This window comes from Amphibalanus amphitrite, unplaced genomic scaffold (assembly GCF_019059575.1).
Source record: "Amphibalanus amphitrite isolate SeventyFive unplaced genomic scaffold, NRLGWU_Aamphi_draft 000164F_arrow, whole genome shotgun sequence".
Classification (NCBI taxonomy): domain Eukaryota; kingdom Metazoa; phylum Arthropoda; class Thecostraca; order Balanomorpha; family Balanidae; genus Amphibalanus; species Amphibalanus amphitrite.
In genome coordinates, this window is record NW_024881659.1 from 484,907 (window position 1) to 511,835 (window position 26,929).

Below are 26,929 nucleotides of genomic sequence, written 5' to 3' on the forward strand. Positions count from 1 at the left end.
GTCCAAGACTGCCACTCTGACGGGATGCTAGGCTCAGAAAAAGTCAGTGTGGTAAGAGACCTTTGTAAGAGGCCTGTGTGGTAAGTGGGATCAGTGGCATCAGCTCCTGGTGTCCAGTGCCGTCCAGCGCCGTCCAGTGCGGCCCAGTGCCGTCCAGTGCGGTCCAGGGCCGTCCAGTGCTGCCCAGTGCCGTCCAATGTGGTCCAGTGCGGTCCAGGGCGGTCCATTGCGGTACAGGGCGGTCCAGTGCCACCCAGTAGGCAGTGCGGTCCATTGCGGTACAGGGCGGTCCAGTGCCGCCCAGTAGGCAATGCGGTCCAGTGCGGTCCAGGGCGGCCTGGTCGCCCGGTCCGCCGGCCGCCCATCATGCTCGCTCGGTCGCCGGCGGCAGCGGCACGCCGCGCTGCCAATGAGGATAGATGGAGCGGCGGCCGGCTGACTTTTCGGGTCTCACGGGTCACGGCCGCCCACACCAGCGGTATGGGGGAATGTGGCGACCGACCGGTCAGAGGGGCCGCAGAATGACCTCACCGGCCCGCCTCACAGTGACAAGGCCTGGCAGTGCTACAGACAATGACACGGCCTCATATTGACAGCCGACGTCTCATAGTGGCACGACCGTTTGACAGCTGCCACCTCACAGTGGCATCAGCTTCCGCTCTCTCACAGCGCTGATAAGTTTCCCGATGTCCAAAGATGGATGGATCAGCACCGCTGGAAATCACGGGTGGGCGGCGCCTGTGACCCTCCGATAAGGTTTATGGCTGCACTATTTATGGCCTCTTGGAGGGTAGGCTTCGAAGACGGCTGCTGTTTTCTGCTCCAGAGTGTGAAACTCTGCCCGGTTCCGTTTTCTGCAGCGCAGTGTTATTCGCCACACCTGCCCGTCTCTGGCCGTTAAAATTCCCCTTGGTAATCGGTCAATTGACCAACTGGGAAAACAGCAGGCATATATCAATTCATCGACAGTTTCTTCGTATCTCTCAAGCAGTCCCACCGGAGGTGTTTCATCTCAACAGCAGCCTGGGGTGCTCCTCCAGTGCTTGGCCCCGGTGTCCTCGACAGTACAGATGTGTCACGTCAGCTGTGTCTCCCCTGTCTCCTCGTCAGCTCCCCTGCAGCTGTGACCTGTTGTCTCCGTAGCAGCTGTAGCCCTTCCCGTTGTCTCACCCAGCAGTTGTATCCCGTTTCCTCCCATTGCAGCAGCGGCCCGTCCCGTTGTCTCCCCAACAGCTGTGTCTCTGCTGTTGTCTCCTCATATAAAACACCATCCCTTTCTCTCCCAAGCAGCCGTGTCTGTTGTCTTCCCAGCGGCTGTGCCCCTTATGTTGTTTCCCCAGCAGCTTAAACCCCATCTCGTGGTCTCCCATAGCGGATGCGTCTCGCTGTCTCCCACCAGCTGTGTCCTGTTGTCCCCCCAGCAGCTGTGCCTGTGTCCCGTTTCCTCTCCCCTGCAGCCGTAACCCGTCCCGTCTGCAGACTGCAGTCGGCGGCGGCTGTTATTGCCGCGGCCGGCTGCGTTTGAGTCTCGCTCGCCGCCGAGAGTGGAGGGACGGCAATAACTCGCTGCGGCCGCACAATATGGCGGCCGGCGGCTGTCGTCAGTCCCCGCCGGGTGTCCGCGGGCCGCACCTCACCGACCTCACCCCTGATGGATGGGGGCGGCGCGGCGTGGGTCCGGTCAGGTGCAGGCAGAACAGGCGCGCCTCACCGGTGACCTGACCGAACACCGCCGCTCGATGGTGAGGACCAGGGGTCCGTGAGAGATGTGAGTTGGCAGCTCCGGTCGGCCGGGCGACTGGTGCCGCCTTTATTTACAGACGAATGGCCCGGCTGTGGCGACAGCTGAGCTTCGCCGCAGCCGACGCCTATTCCTCTCGGTTTGTGGGCGCATTTTTATGCTCCCGCTGTCGCTCCCTGGCTTGTGGTCGCATTGTCTTGATAAAACAGAGCAAGGGTAGCACGAGCTTTTCATACCTCCATCGCTTTTCATCGCCATAAGCCTGTCTATTCAAAGACTGAAAACTAATTAGACGCATAGTGTGACGTTAGCGATGAACACGGATTTGTATTCAACGGACGCGAATGCCAGTTTTATGATTTAGGTCCTACCTAGGATAAATTACGAATTTTAATTGCATGCGATAATCGATTAACCCTCGCCGGACCTATTGGTTTTCTACATACGCGCCGGCCGAGGGGGGGGGGGCGGGTACGACCCCCCCCTCGCCGTTTCGCCCCTGGTGGAGCTAGCGCGTCGCGGAAAAAACGAGCGTGTGCGCCGTTACGAGACGCAGAGATTGATACCCGATTTTAAGGTCCTAGGTCAACCGGTGACCTCTGAGGTCAGGTCAAGTGCCCCAAGGTACGGTTCAGTTTTTGGTCAATAACTTCGCAAAAAACGGCCGCAGAGCGCCGATTTTGGCAGCATCGTGTTCGTCTCGCTCAGGCGCGTCGAATGATATACTTTTTGTCCGGGTCAGGTCAACTTGGGGTGTTGACCTCAGGTCAAGGTCAGGTCAGCACCCCCAGGTCACGAAGTTGGTCGAAAGAGGTCATGTCGCATATCATTCGATTCGGCAGGTCTTCCTGAGTCCATTGGTGGCTTTCCCGACTCGCTAGCTCAATTTGATCAAGAGTTATTGACGAAAAACTAATATGACCTTGATGACGTCATAAATGACGTCACGCAAGGTCAACATTGCAAAAGTGACGCATCTAACCTTGCAAGGAGTGCATCAAATCACGATTCTGTGTGCTTGAGATAGTTGGAGATCGTTCCCGGCGCCAGAATAGCAGTTTTCATTTTTCCCCATTGACTTATAATGGTGAGGTCACGAAAATGACCTGACCTCATATGACCTTTAGGAAAAATCCGAGATATACAAGTTGTGGGACTCATAATGGATACTAGATCCTGCAAGTTTCATTTCCCTGTGACATCTCCTCTGGCAGTGAGGGCGTTGCGAAGTTGCGACATCTGAAGACCGTGCAGAGGTTCACTTATGACGTCATAGGTCAGTGACCTGACCTGACCCAAAAATGCGGTTGGTGTCAAAAGACGCGGCTTGGATCAAAGGTCAGGTATGCCAAGTTTCAGCTCTCTATCGCCAGCGTGTTCGGAGCTATCGCGAAAAAAACCCTATGGGGGGGCGGCACCCGCCCCCCCCCCTCGGCCGGCGAGGGTTAAAAGAAAAGATGCCTTTGGTTTTCAAGCTATGTGGAGCTGCCTACATACCGTGTTGAAAGTGGTTCAAACATTTATCTACCCGATGACCATATGTCAGTTGACTGCTGGCCATGAGTGTCTTGACGAAGCTGTGATCGTCGAGCGAAAGATTCCACTAGCCATTGCGCAAAAGGGAAATTCGTATGAGACCAATCTCCCAAATAACTAATAGCAATGAACGTTTAGCCACCCTTGTGGCTAGGAAAGCGGAATGACACACGAGCCAGACTATTCGATATACATACAGCACATTAAAGGGACCCTCCCACCTTCAAAAAAGTTTATGAATTGGCATGAAAGTGATGTCGCTCGGTTCAGAAAGAGCGAAAACGAATCTCTACCAAATTTCACCGAAAAATATTCACCGGTTTTCAAGATATTAGACTTTTACTTTTGTTTACTTTTTGGGATCTCCGCTGTTCCTAGCGACTTTATTTGCAAGCAATAGTTTAGCAGCTGAAAGTGCGGCACTTGTTGCGCGCAAAGTAGCATATACCACCGCGTGCTACAAAACGTTTTAGTCAAACATTTAAAAATCGTTAGATATCTGCGCTGACGTCACACATTCAGAGGGGCATTCCTATACATTAGCCCCTCTGAATCAAAATGCTGCAATTTTGAAATTCAATATTTCCGATTTAAGGCATTTCTCGATGTTGTGAGTGCCGAAACCGGTAATTGTAAGCCAGGGACCCCATTTTGGCTATCTCAACTCAAATCTGATGTTAAGGTGGGAGGGTCCCTTTAAACAGCGTCAGCGGCCATATGTTTTTTTTTTGTAAATATGTTACACATAAATATAGTTACGAGCGAGCGAGCGCAGCGAGCGAAGCGAGTCTTTTCAATATAACGGAAAAATCTCAGTATGAGCGGCCCGGCCCGGCCCGGCCCGGCCCGGCCTGTAACGCTTTTGAGAGGCTTATATCTCAGCAACCGCTGGACCGATTGGCCTGCGGTCTTTTATGCTGGGTAGCCCCATCCCTTCTACCCCGTAATTGACTACTTTTGATAATTCTCAGTGACCGTCGTGGCACGTGCCACCAGGGGCGCGGGAACTACTTTCCGACTGGGGGGGCACACCATAATAGAGATTAACCTAGGGTACCCCCAAATCTAGTTTTCTCACCGGTTTTAGGCCACTTATTTTTCACCCCTCGGATTTTTCAACAAAAAAAGAAAACATTTGCAAAAAAAGTGTGGTATTCCGTCTCAAAGCTGTGGGGGCACCGCCCCCACGGCTCCAGAGTTGGGGGGGCAAGCTGCCCCCACTGCCCCCCCGGCTCCCGCGCCTATGCGTGCCACGTGAAAAGCCAAGGGTGTTCAAGCTGTTTTGCAAAAGTAGTGATTTTGGGAGACTCATATCTCAGCAGCCGCTTGGACGATTGACTTGCGGTAATTTTTATAGGGTAGCTGCATCCTTTCTACCAAAAATAGGATACTCTCGATGCATGTGGGTCACCCCCAGTGCACGTGCAAAATACAACAATAAGAGGTGTCAAATTTGCTCCCATTTTAATAACTCGGTAATTACTGGGGCGATTTCGCTGAAACTTGGCATACAGGTAGGCACCCACCAGGCATTGCATTCCCATGTGTTGCGGTTAAGGTGCTACTGCACGTGCGCACGTGCAGGGGGCGCTTCCAGATCTCGAGAACGGCTGGGCCGATTGCGCTCAAATTTGGTACACGGTTGGAGACCGGTTAGTAGGGTGCCGTGCAAAAGTCAGTTTGGACCCCGTTTGCACGTGCGCACGTGCAGAATGCCGCTTCCAGATCTCAGGAACGGCTGGGCCGATCGCGTCCAAATTTGGTACACCGCTAGCGACCGGTTAGAAGGGTGCTTTGCGCAAGCCCGTTGGAAGTACCCTCTCGCCCTTCCGCACATGCAGGGCTCACTATCTCGCTCGCTCGTTCTTCGCCCAAAAGGTGTTTTACTGGTAATAGAAAACTTTGCCCGTTTTTCATGCCCGTCTGCTATCATGTGGTGATGGCAGGTTTTGATAGCAGGTGATAGCATTGGTAAGTACCTCGCACTCAGATCTCGCACCCTCCGCTCGTAGGAGAGGCCGCTTTAACTGACATCAGGGGCCTGTCTGGAGGCCTCAGTGTTCTCCCATAAAAAGAAGAAAAAAAAAACACTTTGAATAACGCACCTACACATACAGTCCCGTAGCTAATTGAATTGCGGTCTCTCAGCAACGAGAGTCCTGTCCCATCTCCCGTTGTCTTCCCAGTGCGAAATGCGAATATGTAGAGTTCGCCCTGTCTGGGTCTCCCTGCAGAGCAGACTGTCTGCCGCGCCGCATCACCTTGGCAGTGAAGATTATATCACACTTTGATAGGTATTTCCCAGCAGCCAGTAAGTTACAACACACACTAATAAACTACACTTCGTATGCTTCACAAAATCGTCGCATGCATTGAACTGCTTTTCACGTGCACCTTATTGATATTCCTGTACGTCCGTTCAATCACTTCGAATATCTTTGGTGAGCCTTCGCGCGGCGCGAGGCCTGGCGGTCTACTGCTGCCGCTGCTCGCTCCGTCAGACGTTATAAATTCAGCAGAGAGGGAAGAGGAATGTCCATATCACGCCTCTCCGAATAGCGGCTGCCTGTTGATCCGCTATTTATTGCGAGGTAGCTTTCAAAGCGCCGCCCCGGATTCAGGCTCCTCAAATGTACGAATAAAATACTGTCGCTCTTTGTCCGCAGTTCCTCGCACCGCCGTCCGCCGACACAATCATTCCAAAATGCTTGAGCTGCATTTTTGGCTGAAAAAGCAATAAACAACAAAGTGAGTTGATTAACATGGCCACACTAGACCAGTAGAGCTCTAGAATCCACAGTTCAAAGTTTCAGACTTACACGATAGATGATTGGAAGTTTGGACGGCCGTCTGCTTTGGAAAAAAAAAACAGACATACTCTACTCATTATACGCGAGTATCACTAGTTTAACAAATCGGAAACTGACTCTATGTAACCGAAAGAACGACAGAGAGAGGGAAAGAAAGAGAGTGAGAGAGAGACAGAGAGAGAGAGACAGACAGACAGAAAGAGAAAGAAAGAGAGAGAGGGAGACGGAGAGAGAGAAACAGAGAGAAAGAGAGAGAGAGAGAGAGAGAGAGAGAGAGAGAGAGAGAGAGAGAGAGAGAGAGAGAGAGAGAGAGAGAGAGAGAGAGAGAGAGAGAGAGAAATAGAGGGAGAGAGAGGAGAGAAAGAGGGAGGAAGAATGGGAGATAGGGGAGGAGGCAGTAATGCGCGTGTGGAATTGGTGGGTCGGGAGGGAGCGGGGAGCGCTGTTTTTGCCGGCGCTGACCGCCGTGTTTGCTCTAGTAGCCCGCGCCCGACACTGATCGCCCCATCAGTGGCTGACGATGTGTGGCGCACGGGTGACGACGCGCGACGCACCGGCGACAAACAGCCAAATGCGCCAATATCGCCGCCATCAGATCACAATCGGAGCGGCTGATTGCAGCCATCATTATACCTGCCTATGGAAGGGGGGGGGGGCGAGCGGAGGGGGCTATAGTGATTTTCCGCTCGGGCTCCTTGGAGACGCGATGACAGCCTGCTTTTTGACGATTTATCAATCAAAGAGATTTATTCTTTTTTAGGCAAAAGTGCGAACGAGGTTAAAACAAAAGGGTCCAAAGCTTATGCACAGGTTCATTCAACACAAAGGCTCATAAGCACGTCGGTTAACTAAGAGTGTGAAGTGCGTTCATTCTACTAGCTAGTATAAATCAAGCGAAGGCTACGCACTGGGCTGCGAATCTCTACTGCTGTCGACGCTCGAAAGAAACAAAGTAATAGGCTAGAGGCGTAGAGGCGCCCATCGGAAAATTAGGTTGTGTAATTTGAAACAGCTCGGGGCTAACTGGATTAACATAATGTCGTTGGTCACAGTGTGCTACCGTCTCGGCAGAAATTCGAGACAGCGCACACGTCCAGTCAAATTCTGGCCGGTGATACCTAATTTCAGTTATAACAATTGAACCGATCGCGCTCAAAGTTGAAATAGTATTAGCAACCAGATAGAATAGGCGAAATTGGCATTCAGTTTTCACAAGTTGGCTGGAGCATCACCCAAAATGCTCCCACAATGTGCTAGAGCACGTCCAGCCCCTATATCTGGACTCCCCAAGCGACCACACTCAAAGTTACGCTCCGGGAGCATGGGCCGTTTAGCATGTCTACTTCTTTTAACTTTCCGTAACAGCTTCTACATGTTGGGGCCCATGCGGTTCGTCACGCCTGCCAATGGACCTGCTCCGCAGCAGAGAAACGTTAGGCCATGGGGCGTTTACAGTTGATCTTTAAGCAAGAACTTGCCATGCTGCTGTTTGACTAGTAGAGGTATGCCAACTTGCTCTAGCAGCACTGACGGCTGGGGACGTGATAATTATCGGAAAATGGCGCAAAATCGGGCTGAAATTGAGGGTCATGACTCAGAGCAAGCCACCTGATTTCTTTCATCCTTTGCTATTTGTTTGGGCCAATTAATTTAGATACAGCTTCTCTTTTCAGCACAAAAAGTCGGCATTGCCGGTCGGCTCGCCTCACCGGCGTTATCACTCGCTGGTGCCCTCCTCCAGTTCTCGAGGCATTATTTCGCTCATTGGGCTGGGTCGCAGTCACTATCCCCCTGCACGGCCCGTCATTGGACGGGGTGGCGGCCACAATGGGCCAGTCCCAGCGGGCCCGGCCGAGAGACCGTTTCCGCCGCGCTGTGTCTCGCCACCGGACCGGCCACAATGAGCGCAGCTAGCCGGCCAGTAATTGACCGGGCCGATCATTCGCTCTGCCTTCACTGCCCTCCTCGCGCACACTACAGCACTCGACCGTCGGGAGGGCAGGATACGGGGATATGGGGCGATGGGGGATAAGTGGGCCCGTTAGCCTTCGCCTCATGTTGGTAGAGTGGTCGGTCGCTCGGGGAGACCTGAAACCGAGCAGACTCTCTGTTTGTATTGGATCGACTAACATGCTAGCCGCGACATCCAAGGCAACATAAAAATACACTGTGCCCACTGCACAAGCTGTCCCTTGAAGAAGCATAAGGCAGCCTATATCGCCGATCATTACAGTTTCAGCAAACGATTCCACTGTCCCTGCGGCCTGTCTGGCAGCGATAACAGGAGCTGGTGAGTGGTCTTCGGACCTATCCCAGAAGTCGTCCTGTGTGCTCAGCAGCCCGCCGCGGACCGTCGGAGCCCGTCCGGGGACCGTCGGAGCTCATTTCGGATGTGTCTCAGACGACTGTGTAGGTGAGAACCGGATGGGCATTATCCTAATCGAGCTCTGTCAGCGGGCTCATCGGGGGACCGAAAACCCGAGACGGTGCGGACGAGAAAAATAAAGACCCGCCTCTTTGTTCGTAAATGTGATGAACTGTTACGCACTGAAATATAATACGCTTATGTCAGCACTAAAATTAATTTATTGATGGAACTGTTTTCCAAGACACCGTACGAAGAAGCATGCATTTTGAATTGATACATAGTCGTAAAACATTTGAGTTCAAAATTATATTTAGCGTAATAGTACGCTCTAAATACCCGCGCCTTGCTGTGCACGACGAACCTCTCGACGTCCCTCGGCGCTATGTGTTGCCTCTCCACCATTGTTCAGCTGCGGCCCAATCGCCTCCGTCCCACCCTGGCAGACAACCGCTGCCATTTGGTCGCCCATTCTGCGCTAACGGCTGACCGCTGAGCGCCGGCCGCCCCTCCGACCGCCGTCCATACAGCCGCCGTTTATCGCCTCAGCGCAGACAGACCAGTCCGCGCTGTCCGCAGAATCACCCAGACCACGCAACTTTACGAGTGGATGGCTCAACAGAAAACACTCGCCGGTCAGCTCCGAGTCAGAAAACGGAGCTCCGGCCGGGCGGGTCCAACGGCCGTGACGTCATACAGGCCGCGGCCCGGGCACCTCGCCGGCCCTGCACCATACTGAGGTGGGCTGGGATGGCCCGATAGCACCGGAGCTGGGCTAAATAAGTCACTTTTTGCCGGAGCTGATTCGACGGTACGGGACCTGAGCTTGAATAGTCCGTCGGTATCGGAGGGTTGAAATGGTTCTTCGGTACCGAATATGAGGTGGAATGGTCTGTCAGTACCGAGGTTGGGAGTGGGATTGTCCGTCAGAATCTCAGCTGAGTTGGAATGGTCGGACAGCGCTGGAGATGGGCTGGAATGGGCCCGTGGGCACGGAGGCTGGGTTGAAGTGGGCGGTCGGTACTGGAGCTGGGCACCTTGACCACCTCCTTGGCTTTTAAATGGCTTCGTGATACAGAGTACAGAGGGTTTGTTAGAGAGGAAGGGCACTTGTTTGATAGAAGTATGCGTAGTCAATCATGAATTGCCGCAAGCTGTCTTCCAGAATGATATCAAAACCGTCAATTTGGTGTTGACTGAACTATAACTGAACTAATTTTATTTTCACTATTTTTGCGCTGATTATTTTTGTCATGTCCGGTATCGAACTATTAAAAATAACTATTTGATTTAAAACTTTTTCATTTTGTTTATAAATCTTCTAGAACTCGCTAGATGACTGATAACGGTTATATTCTAGGTCACCATATGTATTGTAAAGCAGGAAAACAAAAAGCACTGTGAGCTCTGGCGTCTAGAAAGTGGCAGCCACCCCGGACCTCCTTGCGCTGCCCGTCTGAGGTGCGTCGCGTGCCGTGTTCGTATTGACGCCTGCAGTGTGTATGTAATTTGGCCGGGCCGATACCGCCGAGCCTCAGAGACTGGTGCTCGCCCCCCGGGGTTCGGTCCGGCGGCCAGTGGTGCCGCTCCCTGGGAGATCGGCCACCTCTGCCCCCGTATACCCGACTGCATAGGACGGACAGCGCCAGTGCCGAGCAGACCTGCATAGTTAGGTGTGGTTTTAGGACTGCAGGCTAATATGTTTTGCTACGGCCTCTTTACCAGTCATCGACTTTATGTGGTCAAATCAACCTTTGTGTATGTATGGTCTCATAGACAATTGGAATTCTCCTCATCACACGCACCGAGAAATATTACCTGATGAACAGTCCAGTCTGTCGCCCTTATAAAAGACCGCAATCAAGGTACTCGAGAGTCAAGCGGGTCGCATCATCCGGCGTTTTATGCGCTCGTCGAAATTCATGTAGTTATGTGCGGTAAGCGCATGCAGGCACGAACACGTTCCATGGACACCATCGTTGTTTCAACTGGCGCATAAGCCGTGCATTTTCAAGATTCACGCATTCTTATCATCCCGTTCAATATGATATTCCGGAGGTCGTGTTCACGACCGGTCGAGGGGGACGGTGTCGCCGCGATCGGAACCGGCACCCACCTCTGGGGCAGTGCAGGGCTGATGGCGGCCAGTAGCAGCAGAGCCACGACGGTGCGGACCATCCTCGGCGAGGGAGGGGCACCCGAGCACACTGACCCACTGCCGTCACCGCCGCCACTGGACGACCCCGCGCCGCCGGCCGCCCGGCCCGCTCCGCCCGGCAACCGACCCCTGCGCGCGCCGGGCCGACGCATACCGCGCACCGCCACTGGATACAGTGAATAGGTGCTGCACTCGCAGTAATATTATCATACTAGGTAATGAACACCTAAATAATCCTACTTACTTACGACTACCTGAATACCATCCCCATATAAGGCATATCACGTCTACCGTTTAAGACGTTACATTTCATTTTGTCGATGCCTACCCATTTAGTTCAGGTAGCCTATTTCACGATAGGACATCGGGTGCCTATTTGATTGATTGTGAAAGCAGAGGAGAAAAACAATAGACAACTTATTTGAAAGGTGAAAATTCCTTTATGTAATAAACAATTTCTGTTATTTATCAGCTACCAAACGGATCAAACGGATCAAATTAAGTGACCACTATCCAGGGGCTCCGCCACGGTTTTGGGATTGGGGGGGTCCGACTCATAATACAAAAGCTCGCTGGCGGATCCAGGGTGTGTATTTTGGGCGAATTCACCCTCCCCATCCCCCCTGCAGCTCCCGAAGATGATGAAAAATTGCCGCTTTTTCTAGAGCTAAAAAAACTTAATAATTTTATCGGGAGAATTCTGCTTTAAACCGAAAAACCAAGGTTAAATTTGCACAAGGAATCGAAAACGGAGAAGCGGAGCCCATTGACACCGACATGGCGGCCTCTCAAATCAACGTTCTTGAAGGGACAGTATCATCGAAAAAAAAATCCGTGTATGGAGCTGATTTTTTTTTTACTAGCATTTCTTATTTTTCTGAATCAGAAAAACATAGTTTGAGGACCGAACTCGGTGAAAAATATTGCAACCACATTTCATTTTCATGATTCATTTTCATGAGCGAACCACCACTATACAAGCATGGCCGCCAGTTTGGAAGCATGCAAAATTACTACAGAACTGGCGCAGATAATACATTATTGACGCTACGCTTACGCGGTCGTTCTTCTGATTGAGTTGTCCTTAGGGAGAGGTAGCCTTAGGTATTGCCTATAAAAATATAACGTGACAATTGGAGGGAGTGACAATTGGACGTGACAATTGACAATGGGAGAAAATATCACGTGACAATCACGTGATAAACGTCATACATTGGAGGGAGATTGTGATTCAGGCTGGAGGAATTCCTTTGTTGAGCCGCTAGAATCCGAAGGAAACAGCGGAAATTGCCTACGACTATTTAATGAATTTAACGGTGATGAATAAGTGCGAAAAACGTTTTGGCTTTATAAAATTTGATGAAATGACCAGGGTAAAAGTTTTATTACTGGCGGTCAATTCAAAACGGCGCAAACATTTAAACAGTGAAGATAGTGAAGCACGATTCAAAGTGTGGTACACCTTTCGTACTTTGAGCGGCGATAGCGGGATAACGGTGTGGAGCTTCGAGGATCGGTCTTCAGTTTCCGGACCAGAAAGGTGGGGCCTATGCAATGTCAAATTTCATCAAAATGGTGATACTGTCCCTTTGAGGAATGGAGGCCGCTGTTGCGCGTTCCAAGGGCGGTGCTAGCCATCAGACAACGCATTAGGCTCTCAGTGACTGGTATGGGCTTGAGAATTCAAGGACCTGCACAGGCGCTCAGATATCTATGTAGGCTCTTAGGCCAGTGCCGGGTCCTCTAACCCCGTAGTTAAAGGGAAGCGCAGGGCTTTAGGAGTCGTTGAAGGGATTTGAAAGCCCTGCCCTCATACATACATATAGCAGTATGGAGTCCTTAGAGACTGACATTCAGTCTGTGATCAGAGAGTGACCTAGCTTGACATGAAAATGGATATCAAAATGCTGCAATTGAATCAAAGGTCAGGTTATGCAGGGGATCCTGTAAGAGTTGTGACTTCTAGATGCATCTCTACCGACCTGCATTCAGAGTCCTGTGCAGATTATTGCAGATTACCTCAGAACGGTGTGAGGCTGCTTAGAGTAATACGGTGCTCGAAAGACCGGCTTAACCCCCTCCCCCAACACTATCGGGTGACCTTTCATGGAAAAGGGATTCGCAGATCGATTTGAAGCTCATTTAGGGCGGGTATTGTGTCTAGGAGGTGTACTGCAAGCTGGGCCTCTCTCACGAAATTATAGCCGAATTCTGGCATGCTTAGGCCTTAGCTAATCCTATAGCAATCTTAAACGCATTCATTGTAATAACAAAATGGTAGAATAATGGCACTCCCGTACATATAGGTCGGCGAGAGTTGAGCACTTCGTGTGCCACAACACTTTAAGGGATCCCTACATTTCTAGATCTTAAATTCCTTAGCTTTGCTATTGTCAACACATTCTAAATTTTTCAACACATTCCGTGAATGATTTAGTCATTCTTATGCGAAAACATGCTTATAGTTATTCGGAATATTGGGGGGTACTGTACCCCCCAGGTAAATTATTGAGGGGGTCCGGACCCCCGCGTACCCCCCTGTGGCGGAGCCCCTGCCACTATCCAATGTCCACTGAACAATATTCCGTCGCGAAAAGGGCTATACATAATAATTAGATGCTATATTATAATACGATGCTGCGAGCCGCAAAATCGAATAATATGTTGCACAGTTGCCTGGTCTCCTATATATCTACAATCTACATAATATGTAGATTGTATATTATGTAGATTAATATAATATGGCATATGTAGTACATATGTCCTCAGTCCTCACTGACCCGCAGACGCTAAAAAAACTGCACTTAGTTAGCGATAAGGATGAATCGCCTGAGTATACCATACACATGCAGGGCTAGCAGCTAGACGGCGCACATTCGATGATCAAATCGGGATGCTCCAATTGTTATATCACATGTTCCCCGTAATCTGTCGAAAGCGGAAGTGGCTAATACTTTGCCAACGATGTAGGAGTTTTGGAGCGTAGACATTGCAGAAGATGCCATGCAAATTTCAGCTTGGGTTTCTAGGAAGACAAATTGCTCACGTCCCGACAAAAGCAAAGCTCACCCAATGGCGATTCTGCGAGGTCGTCATCCTCAACATTTGTAGCACGAATGAAATTGTTCAACCTGGTGATAATTCAGTCGAAAGTTTGCATCTTAATTTCTTGCTCTTGGTGCTTTACAGTGTTAATATGGTGTTAATTAAACGCATGGGCAGAGGACAATTTACTGTCTTCGATTGGCTATTGAGTTCAGCAGATGGAAGATCACTAATTTTTACAGTAAGTAAGTCACAGAGGCAGAGCGCTCACTGCACGACTACGCGCTTACATGCGTCGTTAAACAGCTACACGCTGTTCTTTCTAAAACGAATCATCCATTAGACGAGAATAGTTTGCTGGAGAGGCGCGCACAAACAGCGGAGGAGCACCGGCATAAATAAATTAGACCACCTTGGCAGCACTAGACTTACAGCGCTGTGTACAGCGCTCCGCTCCTCGTCGTATGTTAGCTCTAAGTAATGGTATAGAGAAGGATTTCATTTCAGGCTCAGAGCGATGGCTGAGCCGTATACTACCAAAACAAAATTTATGAATCAGTAATTGCGTTTATGCTCGAATCAAGACATAAACGCAAAACAATTGTAAGCATAGGTAAGCTTCCTTCTTGATCACAGCTCGGGAGGGGGGGGGGACTCAGTAAAGGTATTCGCCATTCGGGCGTATTTAGTAGAGGTGAGTTGTTATCGTCACCTCTGGGGCCGGTGACTGAGGACATATCGCCCTCCCCCCCCCCCAGGGCGCGCTTCATTCATCACCGCGGCCCCCGGCAGCAGCTGCACGTGATGGCCCACCAAAAGATGCACCGGTCGTTCGGAGAAAATGTGCGCCGGCAGTCAGACGAACAGGCGGTCATTCCCAGCGAAATGGGGACCCATCAAGCTTTGATGAAGCTTCTCTTCAACGCAAGGGAAAACGCAGCTCAGCGACAGCATATCCAGCACATTGCTGGTCTGCACGGTTTATGATTCATAACTCTCGGCTGTGTCATTGTCTAATTTGCGATGCTCGCTGCCATGGAAGACAGAAGTAACACATTCACGGAACAAATTATAGAAGGGACCGTCAGACGAAATGAATGTGAAAGCGTCCCAAGACAATGGTCCGGACGTAATCGCAATACGAATTAATTAGCTTCAGGGGGCTCGGAGACATCAGCTATCCGATAGTTTCTGCTTAGTGCACTATGCACTTATGTACACGCAAAGGAAGACGATCTGCGTAACCTGCCATCTAAATTCTAAGCTGATTGATTTTAAGGTTTTAACGTGTTTTGGAAATCACTTTCAATATCCCCCACTGGGGTCTGCGTACCTATAACGCGCCCTACGGGGGGGGGGGGGATATTCATAGCCACCCTTCTAACTCCGAAACTACTGGGCCGATCGTCGAAATTCAAACAGCATCTGATAGTCCCGGAAAAACTGTCGCAGGAAACCTAATTTCATTGACCTCAAGGTCACCGATGATGTCACAGGTCAGGTCGAAGTAAAAATAGTCGATAATTGACTTATTCAAATTTTGGGCTCTGGCCGCCGTCTTACAAGTCGGATCGGGCTCATTTGTGGTTTACACACTCGTTAACAGATGCTTTAGATACCCTGAGGGTACCAAACTTGTAATTTAATTTTCAGGTCAGGGTCAGGTCATCACAGGTCACGGAAATTTTATGTCATGCATCGGTCACGTGACACATGTTTTATGGTCCATTTAGGCCATAGATTTCGAATTCGATGTCGCTTATGTCATTCGAGGTCATTGTGAGTTGAATTTAGCTTAGGTCAGGCCAACTTCAGGTAAAAAGGTCATATTTTAAATTTGAAAATTTAAACAAAAATGTGTCTATCGAATGCAATTTGAGCACAGGAACACGATGGTGCTATTGATATTGGTGTACGATGTCAAATAGGTACGTACTGAAAAATTGATTTGAAATATCTATAGTCGTGAAATTTTTGCTATGATGCGTCGACTTGGCCATTTTTTAAGATAGCTGGCTAGAACTTGCTAGAGTAGGTACCTACGTCATAAGCATGTTCTATCACATGTTCCGTTTTTTTTTCCTCGAAAAGTCAAAAACTTTTTGAAAAACAGATAAAAAATATAACTTTTGAATTTAAATATATAGGTATTTTTCAAAATTTTCACAATTTTGAAAATCTGAGATAACAGTTTGATAGTGCAGTCTATTTTAAGTCGTCTCATGCAAAGACATTGGTAATAGGGTTTTAAAAACGGAGCTCTTGGGAGCGATTGCCGTGGTTCAATGTTTTGCGTCGAAATCGGCCGAACATGACGTCACTCTGACGTCATTTCCGGCCGACCTATGGTAGCTACGAAGTTCATATTTTGACACAAGGTGTCAAATTGATGCAGCCGAAAGTACTGAAAGTAGAAAAACGGGAGGGGGCTATGAATAGCCCCCCCCCCCCCCAGTGGGGCGCGGGTAAAATAAGTGTTATCTACTGTTGCCCGGCGTGTAGGGCCTTGTACCAATCTATATTACTATTTGAGGTGACGTAGTTTCTGTCTGTAACCGAGGTCGCGACATGGTGCTACGTAGCGCGGGTTACAGATCACACCGTTGCACCTACCGCGCTGAAATTTGCGCAAGTTATAGAACAAGGATGGACAACGTGCCTTTGAGCGGTCTCGGCTCGATCGGATCGATAGCGAGCGCGTGGCGCGTGCCCAAAAAGTGCAAATTCGCGTCATAGACTTAACATGTATAAATCGGCTGGCAAAAACGGGCGAAAATGGCTAGATTTGCCCGACACGGGTCCGTTCCCCGTGCAATATCTCGGTAGCCGTGCGCCCGATCGGCACGGAGAAAACAGCATCGTGTACCTAGAGAATCGAACGGGCTATCGAATGGTGTGCGGTGCAGGGGTTGGCACGCGCCGCGTGCACCGGGGAGGACACTTTCTTTTGAAAAATGGACGTTTTGGGCGGATTTTGGAATTTATATTAATTTCAGGTGATCGTCAGACGGAATGAGTTGAAACAGCGCCTATTAGCAATAAAAATGTACCGTCTCTCACGGTAAAATTGTGAAAAGCTAATTGATCAAAAACAATGTGGAAAAAATCGCTGAATTAAATGGTATTTGTCCAAAATGTGCCACTAAAAAGTTACACGGGATTTGCTGCTTAACCTGATAAGTTTGACAATTGAAAATGCTATCATTGGAAAGAGCATTCAATTCTCTCCAAGATCCAATCATCACGTTTGCATGACAAGCAACAGTATTCTTAAAAACATAAATGTTTCAAACCTCTGCAAAACGATTTTTAGTGAAAATTATCTACGCCTTTAATTTGTCTTGAAACTACGCACCTCAATTATAAAGCACATTTGACAGATTCTGAAGTGGAAAGCATGCTTATCAGACACGGGCACCTCGATGCGGTGGATATTTTTTCCACAAACCAAAACGTTTAGCCGTCAAAAAGCAATCGACCGAAATGGATAGATAACCCAACAGACACAAGAACAACCGAACACCCGCCGATCGAAAATATCCCTTTTCGCGTTGCGGAGCACGCGGGTCACCCTAGTTCAATTTCTATTGTACCAATTCAGCTGCTAGTCATCCATGCTAAATTTCCATACCCAGCGGTAGCGAAGGGATGCCATTCGGCCTAAGCATACCAATATCTTAAGTTGGAGACGTTTAGAGATAGAGCACAAGCCTATCTCTACTGGCCTATCAAATCGACGTTTTATGAAAAAATGTCCTAAGCCCCCTAACTGCGGCATGATGACGAGTCATTTACACATCTGCAACACAAGGTTCGATGACAGATTAGGCTTCTCACAAATCAATAGATCGGAGATCGGACCTCTGAAGTCGAGGTCTTGTCTAACGACTCAAACCAGCTGACTGTCCTTATCCTGGCCTGACCAGGTGGCGGCGCCCTTATCTTGACCGCTGACTTGATGACCGTCCTTATTCTGGTCCGACCAGGTGACCGTCCTTATCCTGTTCTGACCAGGTGACCGTCTTGTTTTGTGTTTTTACAACAGGAAACTTTTAAAAAGTTTTCTGCGCTTCTTTGCAGTATATTTTCATGCTGCCCCGACTTTTGTCAGTTCACCAGCTCTGCAGCACACGGCCGAAATTGAGATGTTTATCGTCCTATAACATGGCTTGGCGAAGCGTGATGTCTTCACTGGCCGGCTACTGAGAGAAATTGATGGGGAGAAAGTGAGAGAGGGGCAGGGAGAGAGAGAGAGAGAGAGAGAGAGAGAGAGAGAGAGAGAGAGAGAGAGAGGGAGAGAGAGAAGACAAAGAGAGCACACTGACGGCTGCCCTTACTTCCGTCCAAAATAGCCTCAGAGCAATGATGGCACCCTCTCGTTTCTCTGTAACTGGTATGGTTAGTTTAGCTTAGGATTTAGTGGTTGTTTAAGCTAATATACATCTTTTTGCCATGAAAACGTTATGTTTTGTTAGTCGAGGTCAAGGCCAGGTCAAAGTATCAAAACCCAAGTAATCCAAATCGTCAGATAAAAGCGTTCGTCATTTCCTAGCGCAAAAGTAGCAGTTTAAGTATACACTCACCATCAGTAAGTTTCTAGGGTGAAGGGATGCGAGTTGTGGCTGTCATGACCTCGGACTTTGTTCAGATTCTGTGACGTATGAAATACAGATACGCGAGTTTCAATGAATTGTTTCTTCCCGCGAACTATTCGCGTCATTATAATATCAGCGTATAGGCATCATATTTTGGACAAATAAGCTTTTATCTCCAGATGGCCGCGTCGCAGTCCCTCAGAGACCATAGGCCGAATACACAGAATTTATTTGTCATTTGTCTACAGTAGAAACACGCACGTTCCAGGCGACTCGCACTCCGACTATGTGGTCACAGATTAGTAAAACCGAGCTGGGCGCGACCCGCTCGGAGCCGCGGTCACCGCGCCCGCCGACGGCCCCCCACGAGCGCATATAACAAAAACAAACCTAGGAGAAACGGACGACCGCGCTCGGCGGGCGCGGCCGACAATTATAGTTCGCAGGGCGGCCACCAGGCAGCGCCCCCGTCGGGTGCAGGCATGCTCCGAACAGTTCATTGGCCGGGCGCGAGCCGCCGGCTCGGTACATTGGGGTCAGGCCGGGCCGGGGGCCGCCGGGCCACGCAATAGCGCACCTTTCTGGCGTCCAGGGGCTGCCGGCGGCCGCAGGAAGAGTGGCCGGCAAACAGCACACATGCACATCACGCCACGAGAGCCGGACCGCCTCCAGAACCTAACGCCGCGCAGAAGAGACAACTCAATGATATGTCGGCGGCAGCGGCCCGGCGGTGCTGCCACCTGCCGGCGCGGCGGTGCTGCCAACTACTGGATGCAGCAGCCGGCCTTGTGGCCGTTCTTCAGCTTCAGCCGCGAGCGGGGACGGTACTTTTCCAGATACTGCAGCTGTTTGGCGTTGATGGCGCCGCGTCGCTTCCTGAAACGGAGTGCAGCCAGTCAGTGGGACGCCGGAACAGCGGGACACAGCTGAACGGCCGGGACGGAGAGCCACGGCCTGCGACTCGTCAGCAGCCGAGGCTCGGTCGACAAAAAAAAAAAAAAAACGCACAGAGGCCAAACGCCAGCCTGCCGCGAATAGCCGCACACCACGTGAGGCGTCCGGCTGAGCGCCAGGACGACCGGACGCCGTCCTTGACCCCGCCTCTGGCAAAAACACCTCGGCACCGATCGGCGCGGCGCGGCGCGCCACTGACAGCCGCCGGCCGCCTGCGTGCCAATGGCGCCGCCACGGCCCGGCGAACGGCGCAGATGTACCGCCGCGGCGCCTCGTGCCGGGGTCGCTGGGCGGATCATTATGACGCAGAAAACCAGCGCCGGTTAATGAGAAAAGTTGGCGCGCTGGGGAGGTATCCGACCCGGATGTGCCGTCCCCCGAGACACGGCGTCTGAACGATACGGTAATATTCTCTGCTCCGTATTAACCCTGGGAGTGGAGTCAATATACAGCCGTCTCTGCCTGGGAGGCCACTCAGACTGCTAACAATTCAACAGGCTCCCATAACACCCTCTCCTTAATAAGACCCTTCCTCTAGACCGACTCTCCCTCCCGCCCGGCACAGCCCACGGACCCATCAGGTCTCTCGGTTCGTCCTTTTCCCCGGGGAACAGCCCGGGTCACGGTGTCGCGACGCCCTCAATATCCGGAGAACTGTCAACACCCTGGGGAGGCGACATTCCCACTATTTTGGGACATTCCACACCCCCATTCGGTGGGATCACGGGGGACACTCCTGACAGCTGCTGACACCTCCGGGTCACCTGACAGCGCACCGTCGCCTTCAGAACTGTCACAGCGGTCCGACAACTCGTCAGACGGCGGACGAGGCACCCAAGCGAGGCACCCAAACGAGAGTGGTGGCCCCGAGCAGTCGCCCTGGGGTAACGAGAATCCGCTGGGGCTGGCTATCATGGTGTTCAATTCATCAAAATTCAAAACTAAATGAGGACGTTAGCCAGAGCTCACCTCACCACTTAATAATGCAGCTGGTGTGTCAGCCAAGCAGGCGATCCACAGAAAATGTCCGTTAAGTGTTTTACCCACCCCACGCAAATTCCCAAAACACCCTGTAGTAATCAATTCTAGAAACCGCAGCCGAGTTGATGAAAAAATGATTGTTACCTCGGGAAACGTAAGTGGTACCATGTAGCAAAAAACCCCTTCTACTAAGAGATGCATCAACTAGGACAGTCATGTCTAATAAGCCAGGTCACCGCGAATTGTCGTCGGAAACATACAATATACACATGCGTTCCTGCACATCCACCATCGCCATTACAAGGGTGCTTTTTACTTGGACTGCATGGTGTGGGAAGACGGCCGGTCGGGTGAGCGGCGTCTCCGTTCGATGTGCGTTGCCATGGCGACGGCCTGACGCGGCCATCACAACAGGTGTCCAGCCGCGTTATGCGCCGTCCGCCGGCGAGGGCGCTCAATGGTCAGCTGGTGCTGTTTGCCGGACGGCGGAGGTCTATAGAGCGGACAACTGGTGTCCGAAGGGCGGGACACACGACCGAGCCTCACTAACGTGGCACGACTGACGACAGCTTCGGCCTCAGTTCGCCGTATCTTATCAGAGTTCTGTGAAATGGACGGCAGCCCGCGATCCAGGAATGCCAACACGAAACCGAGCGTGCGACATCGGACACATGCAAACATCGCTGCATGCGAAACCACAGGAAATCAGTTTAAAGCCACTGACACGAACCTACTAATATGGGAAGCTGACCCTATTCCATTCAGTGCACAGAACAATTCATTGCTTGATGATTCACAATCGTACTGACTCGAACATGCCAGGTGAAAAATGACAGGAGGAAAATGGTCATTCACACTCAAAGATAACTGTCGCTACCGACCCATCCTTTCGATAACTGTCACTGAACACCCCGACTATCAATAACTGTCGCTACCAAACCAAGTCGCTGATTATTATCGCTCCAGGCTAACTGCCGATAACTGTCCCAAACAGGCTTAACTGTCGACCATTGTCTGTACTAGGGATGTGGAGTTCTTCATTGGACCGCACCTTCGGTAGTTTCCTCAATGCCCAGCCGGACCCAATCTACCCAACCTCCTAACCCAATCCCTCCAAACTTTTGAATTTGCCTCTTAATTAACACTGCCTGTTGGTGATATCGTGGAATAAGCAAATAAGCAAACAAATTAACATTTCCTGACAATCAAAGGCCCACCCCACCCGCAGCTCAGCTGTCCTGCCCTGTATACGTACTGTCGGATGAGTTCGACGGCATCCTCGTACTTGAGTCCGAGCTCCATGAGGGCCAGCGCCACGAGCACGGGCGCCCGGCCCAGGCCCGCCACGCAGTGGACCGCCACGCAGGCGGTCGGGTCGGCGCGGAACCGCTTACGGAGCAGATCCAGCCAGTCGTCCACCACCTGGGAACAGAGGAGAGCGGTCAGTTACAGCTCCATACTCCAGACAGGTTAGTCACGGCTCCAGTACGTCACCCTGACACTGTGGGGGAGGGGAGGCGCCAGGCAGTCAGTCAACCGACTGCTCCAGCCTTTTGATCAGTCACATTCAGCTTGTCTTGTTGATAAGACCCGCTCTGAAGACTTGATTATTCATTCTAAAGGACGACGAATCCCATTACGGGATAGACTGAGATTGCTCTTTAGCGTGCATACGAACTGCGACATTTATCGACCCGAAATGTGTTGATGACCTGCGCAGCTCCGGATGCCGGTGGCGGAGAGTCGGCCAGTCGCTCTCACGTGAGTCCCACCGCTCAATCTGCGCCGCACGCGCTGTCGATGTATGGCTTCCACAACGCAGCTTACCAGCCGCAACTACCTACGCACACGCTCTGCCGCAGCGGGGGCGGGGGCGGGGGCGGGTGTCCGGGAGCGGCATATGGCGGTGACCCACTCCGCCGGAACAGGGGGATCAATAGCGCCGCGGCGGGGGCGGCGGCGGGGGCGGCCTTGCCCTGCCGCCGCCGCCGCCCGTTGAGGGAGGTCGCCGCTGCGTCGATCGTCGTCTGACCCGGCGCGCGCGGACCGACTCGCCCGGTCCGAGGCGGCAGCGGCCGGCAGTGTGCGCCGCAGCGCGGCCCGCAGGCGTCAACACACCGACCCGGATCGATGCCGGCCGTCGGCAGTGATTCCATCCCGGGCAGCTCAGCCGCAGGCAATTTGTCGCGCTCCGACACCGTTTGAGCGGAGTTCAACTGGTAGATCGAGTGCCAAATTGGAAAACATCAACAAGTGACGCGCCCAGCGCCTTCACCAGAGAGCAGTAGCTCTCAGCCACCAATTGACGCTCTACAAGTCGAAAAGGAGTTTCTCTCGCCCCCATGCCAAAGCTAGACGACGAGTTGCTCTCATTTCCTCAGTCATCTCTCAACAAGCTGTTGCTCAACCTCTCTCGGCTAGCTCTCAGCGAGCTGTTGCTGCCAGTGCTGCGAACTCCCTCTGCTCTCAACGAGTGCTGACTCAGAGTCGTGCATCTGTCGGCGGCAGCCCATCGTCACCGGCTCCTCTGCGTCACTCCCCGTTCGCTGTCAGTCCGCGCTGGCTGCACGGTGCGGAGGACGGACGCCTTCTATGGGAGAGGAGCGCAGGGCGGTGAGAGTGCGGACTGCGGGCCGCCCGCCGCTCCGTCCCGGCCGCTCGGCAGCCGCCGAATCTGGTACGAGCCAGTTATGTCCGGCGCCGTACTGCGCTCGGCGACTGAATAACGAGGGCCGCCTGCGCCGCTCCTCACCAGTATGGATCATAGGGGCCGTGGCAAACCGAGAGAGCCCGCCGGACAGATATAGCCCCGTCAGACGGCGCCCAATCACAGGACCGGGACGCTCATAGAGCAGCGATCGACAGGCGCCAGACAATAACAGAGCCCGGGCAGCCGGGGACAGCGCGGTCTCGGAACAAGGACATATGGAGACAGAAGGATCAATGAACGGGAACAGACGGGACAACAGGGATACAAGACGATAATCACCGCAGAAAAAGGACGACGAAAACAAAACAGATACAACTGAGACTGAGACTATGTGGAACGATCGCCGGGGATGGGATAGGTGCTCTAGAAATAAAGGAATCGCCGACAACGAAAAGGAAGGACAGTCACTCCTTCGCCGGGCCCTATCACGACCACAAACTGCAGATCCCAGTGCGACATTTACGCTGGAGGCTCGTGTGAAGAAAACTGTCATTCATGCAGTTCAGGCCATAACAACCGGATTACAATTCAATGGAAGGTGATCTCTCTACCGATCCGCTCCACAGGTAGTTATAAATGTGGCTCGTGCGTCCATATGGCAGCCGACAAGTGGCTGGTGCCACGACACCCGACAGGCCGACGGAAGCATGGGCCATGAGCTGATCCTACACATTAAACTTGAATCCATACCAACTGAAATACCAGCCGACTCAAAAATAGCGGTTTGATCCGATTGAGCATCAGACATTGCCATCGGCCGTAAATAGAACGAGTGGAGGCCGGAGGTCCTGGAATAGCTACAGAACGACTGAATTGGGGCTTCTCAGAGAGCAGCGCCGAGCTACTGATAGCATAAACTAGCGCCGAGAGCATAAACCAACGCTCGCTCGGGGAATGAGTCCCCAACAGGAACTCACCAGAACGCACACTACCGCAAAGTGACGGCCAAATCTGGGTGAAGGGCGAATGGTGGGAACCCAGCGTTCCACCAGGTGTCGAGCCCAGCCTTGAGATGATTATGTCGGACCACGAGCCTGTCAAAGTTGACGAGCTCTCATGCTTGAAACCAGAAGTGGGTACAGCAGCCTTCAGAAAAAAGATGTTCATTTTGCAACTGGAATTGCTCCCGACTCCCGACATTGAAGTTGCGGAGGGTGATCGCTGAGCCGAGTCGGTGCGATGTTCCTTCCTGCCCGGTAGGTGGGGATCGCGGGTGAACATCGGAGCGGTGTTCCTGCTGCCCGGTAGGCGGGGGCGCCCGATTGCGACACGTTGTGTTCGGAGTTGGATCGAGGCCACACCTGGAGGAAACGGCCGGCGCCGATGACTCAGCGCGGCGATTCCGGGCAGACACTGCCGACCCGTCTGCCATTGTCCTCCGCACTTTTCCACAGCGGAGCGAGCCATCCGCCTTTCCGCTCAGAAACGTCGATATAAAAACAGCCGGCAGGTAGCGGCGGTTTCCATAGACAGCAAGGCAAACAGTCCGTATTGAGGCCAACCAAACATCCTCAGCGACACAAGATGTGGTGCGTGGAGAGGTGGTGTAGGCAACAGGCTGGGCGATTTAATGTGGGATATCGAGACACCAGCCTGCGGGGAAAAGGCGAAGTGAGGTCGGGAGATTGCCTAAAGGGGAAATGGGATGGGGCCGTCTGTCGAAAGTACAGAGAAATCAGTGCTGTTCCAAGTCGTGGACACAAACTCATTTTTAAACAGCAGAAGCCGTGTTAAGGAAAGAGGAACAATTAATTAGCAATCTTCCTGTGTTCTTCCGAGGCCCTCTGTTCCCTTCTGACTCCAGCGAACACACCCTGCGGAAGTTCCGGCCGACAAACAATCGCCCATTCATTAGCCTGTTTTGTGGTTCGGATTATCCGCCCGGTGTGAATACACAGTTACCAGGAACAATGGCGGCCGGTTCGAGCTCCGACGCGGGTTGATTTCCCCGACCGGGCGGTCGTAGACGGGGGACGTCGGGATGATCCTGACGGGGACAGTTACCGACAGTTGGAGGATAGACAGGGGGCATTAGGGACGGTCAGAGTCTGACGGAATGATCCCCGACAGTTGGCAGACAAGCGAGGCATACGGAGACAGTCCCACAGTCACCGACAAGCGCGAAGGTGCCGGGGGTGGCTACTGGGAAGCCGGAGGATTCTCCCAATAAGGTTAGGGCCGAACGGACGTCAGACGCAAATCACATAGACGGCACTGACAGTACCAGGAACCGTAATCGGCCCCGAGCGGCGCAGCTGCAGCCCAGCCTCCCTCGTTTCTGCCTCAGTCGTCAGCGGTCTACATATGCTGACGATGCTGAGACTGCTGGTTGGCAACGGAAACGGCTAATACAAATTTATAAGCTGCATCTCATCAGCCGGAGAAATTCGAAGACCAGTCTTATGACCTATTGACCGGGCCATCAGACGACTGAGGAGTGAGGACACCGGCGCTTTGACAGTGCGCCTGTGCTGCGATTATGCCGATTTGAGCGGACCGTCCGCCGGACGCTCCACAGGTGGTGCCGGTCTGGTTATCAGCCCACCCCCGCCCGGCGAGTGACAAGGTCATGTCAGGCGGCGGCCGTGCGAAGTTGGCGCACCAGCAGCGCTGGCGGGGGGCCAGTGCCACACGCCCCCGCCATACCGGACCAACAAAACATGGAGCCGGCCGCGCCACCGGCGGTGCCATCAGAGAGCTCAGCGCCGCCATTAGCGGGTGCTAAAACTCCGCTCAGTGTCTTCACATCGAGCTGTTACTCTTGAATGTCATAACTGCCGGGCGGAGGCGTCGGTCCCCGCCCGGGTGACCCGCACTCGGTCAAGGTTGCCGCGTCGTCAGCTGACTAATGAGCGTCCTGCCCTCTATCGTTGCCGACAGGAGTCGCCCCGCCCATCCCGGGGGTCTGATCACCTGACCAGTGCCTGCGGACATTTGGCCGGGGGCCAGACCGACCCGGTCGCCGCCCCAGGGGGCAGCGGGGGTGGCGGCGGGAGCGGCAATCAGCCAACTCAGCGCCCCGGCAGCTCCAATTGGCACAGGGCGGGCGGGTGCCGCGGCGGCCGGAGCGGTCAGCCGCGGCGCCGATACCCTGGCACAGAGAGCCAGCGGCAACATTATTGGCGCCACACCATCCCACGGTCATTGTCCCCGCACAGTGACCCCGTCCCGTCACCCGTCCGTCCCATACCGCACGCAGCGGAGCACGGGTAGCCACTCCTCTGCAGCCTCACGGCCAGGTTTGACCTCCGTGCCGGCTGCAAAAGGTTCACGAGGAACAGCGCTGCAGGTGCCCGTTCGGTGTCGCTCACACCCCTTATGGCCGGGGGCGACGTGGAGGCGGGGCTGATATACGGTCCGGTGACTGAGAGGAGGCTGTACCCGGCGGCCCCGTCTGGAGCGGGCCGCAGGACGCCCGGGCCGCGGTCCAGACGCCCGCCCATGAGCGGAGGGGGGGGGGGGGCGGGACTCGGGGCGCGGCTGACACGGCCTTGGCAGCGGGGACACGGCAGTGTAGTGCGCACTATCACCGACCGACCGACCGACCGTACAGGCGGCGGCCGTCCGTGGCACTTAAAGAGGGCCCTCCGACTCTGAGCAAGCTGCACCATTTGAGGCATGCATCCGAACAAACAGATGGCCCACCATACGCGAACCAGTCGTCTTTACTACACCAGACTTATTGGTTTCAGAGCGGACCTGTCGTCTGTCGACCCGTTACAGTGACGAACAAACTTTCTCGACAGTAGCCTTCTCAGTAGTCCCTGCACCCCATGCACCTGGTCACTGGGGACCGGCAGCGGCGAACGACTCAGCACAGTAGCACAACATCCCTCGGGGGAGATTTCCACCCTGTGCTATCAACCTGCCTGATACCTAGGCAAGTTCAGCGAAACAAGCATCCCTATCACGGCAATAAGCTTGATCTAATTCTAATCGGGACGGAAAAGCTACTATCGCATAATTAGCTGCAAATTGTTTATCTGAAGAAGCACTCACCGAGTACCTTGATAGGCTCAGGGTAGATTACTTTT

The 26,929-nt window shown here is 52.6% G+C and overlaps 2 protein-coding genes across 9 annotated transcripts in view; both read right to left on the reverse strand.

Moving 5' to 3' along the window:
* Nucleotides 1–10,676, reverse strand: part of LOC122383485 (glycine receptor subunit alphaZ1-like) — a 46,919-nt gene extending 36,243 nt beyond the window's left edge. The window contains exon 1 of the mRNA XM_043369987.1: nt 10,569–10,676. Within this exon, the coding sequence (XP_043225922.1) occupies nt 10,569–10,630 (62 nt within the window). The 5' untranslated portion in view covers nt 10,631–10,676. The remainder of the gene's footprint in view (nt 1–10,568) is intronic.
* Nucleotides 10,677–18,460: 7,784 nt separating this feature from the next.
* The window catches only part of LOC122383459 (protein tyrosine phosphatase type IVA 1-like), a 38,535-nt gene continuing 30,066 nt past the window's right edge, over nt 18,461–26,929 (reverse strand). For all 8 annotated transcript variants that reach the window (XM_043369911.1, XM_043369912.1, XM_043369910.1 and 5 more), the window contains 2 exons: nt 21,441–21,607; nt 18,461–19,126 (listed from right to left, as the gene is read on the reverse strand). In XM_043369911.1, the coding sequence (XP_043225846.1) occupies nt 19,015–19,126; nt 21,441–21,607 (279 nt within the window). In that variant the 3' untranslated portion in view covers nt 18,461–19,014. The remainder of the gene's footprint in view (nt 19,127–21,440; nt 21,608–26,929) is intronic.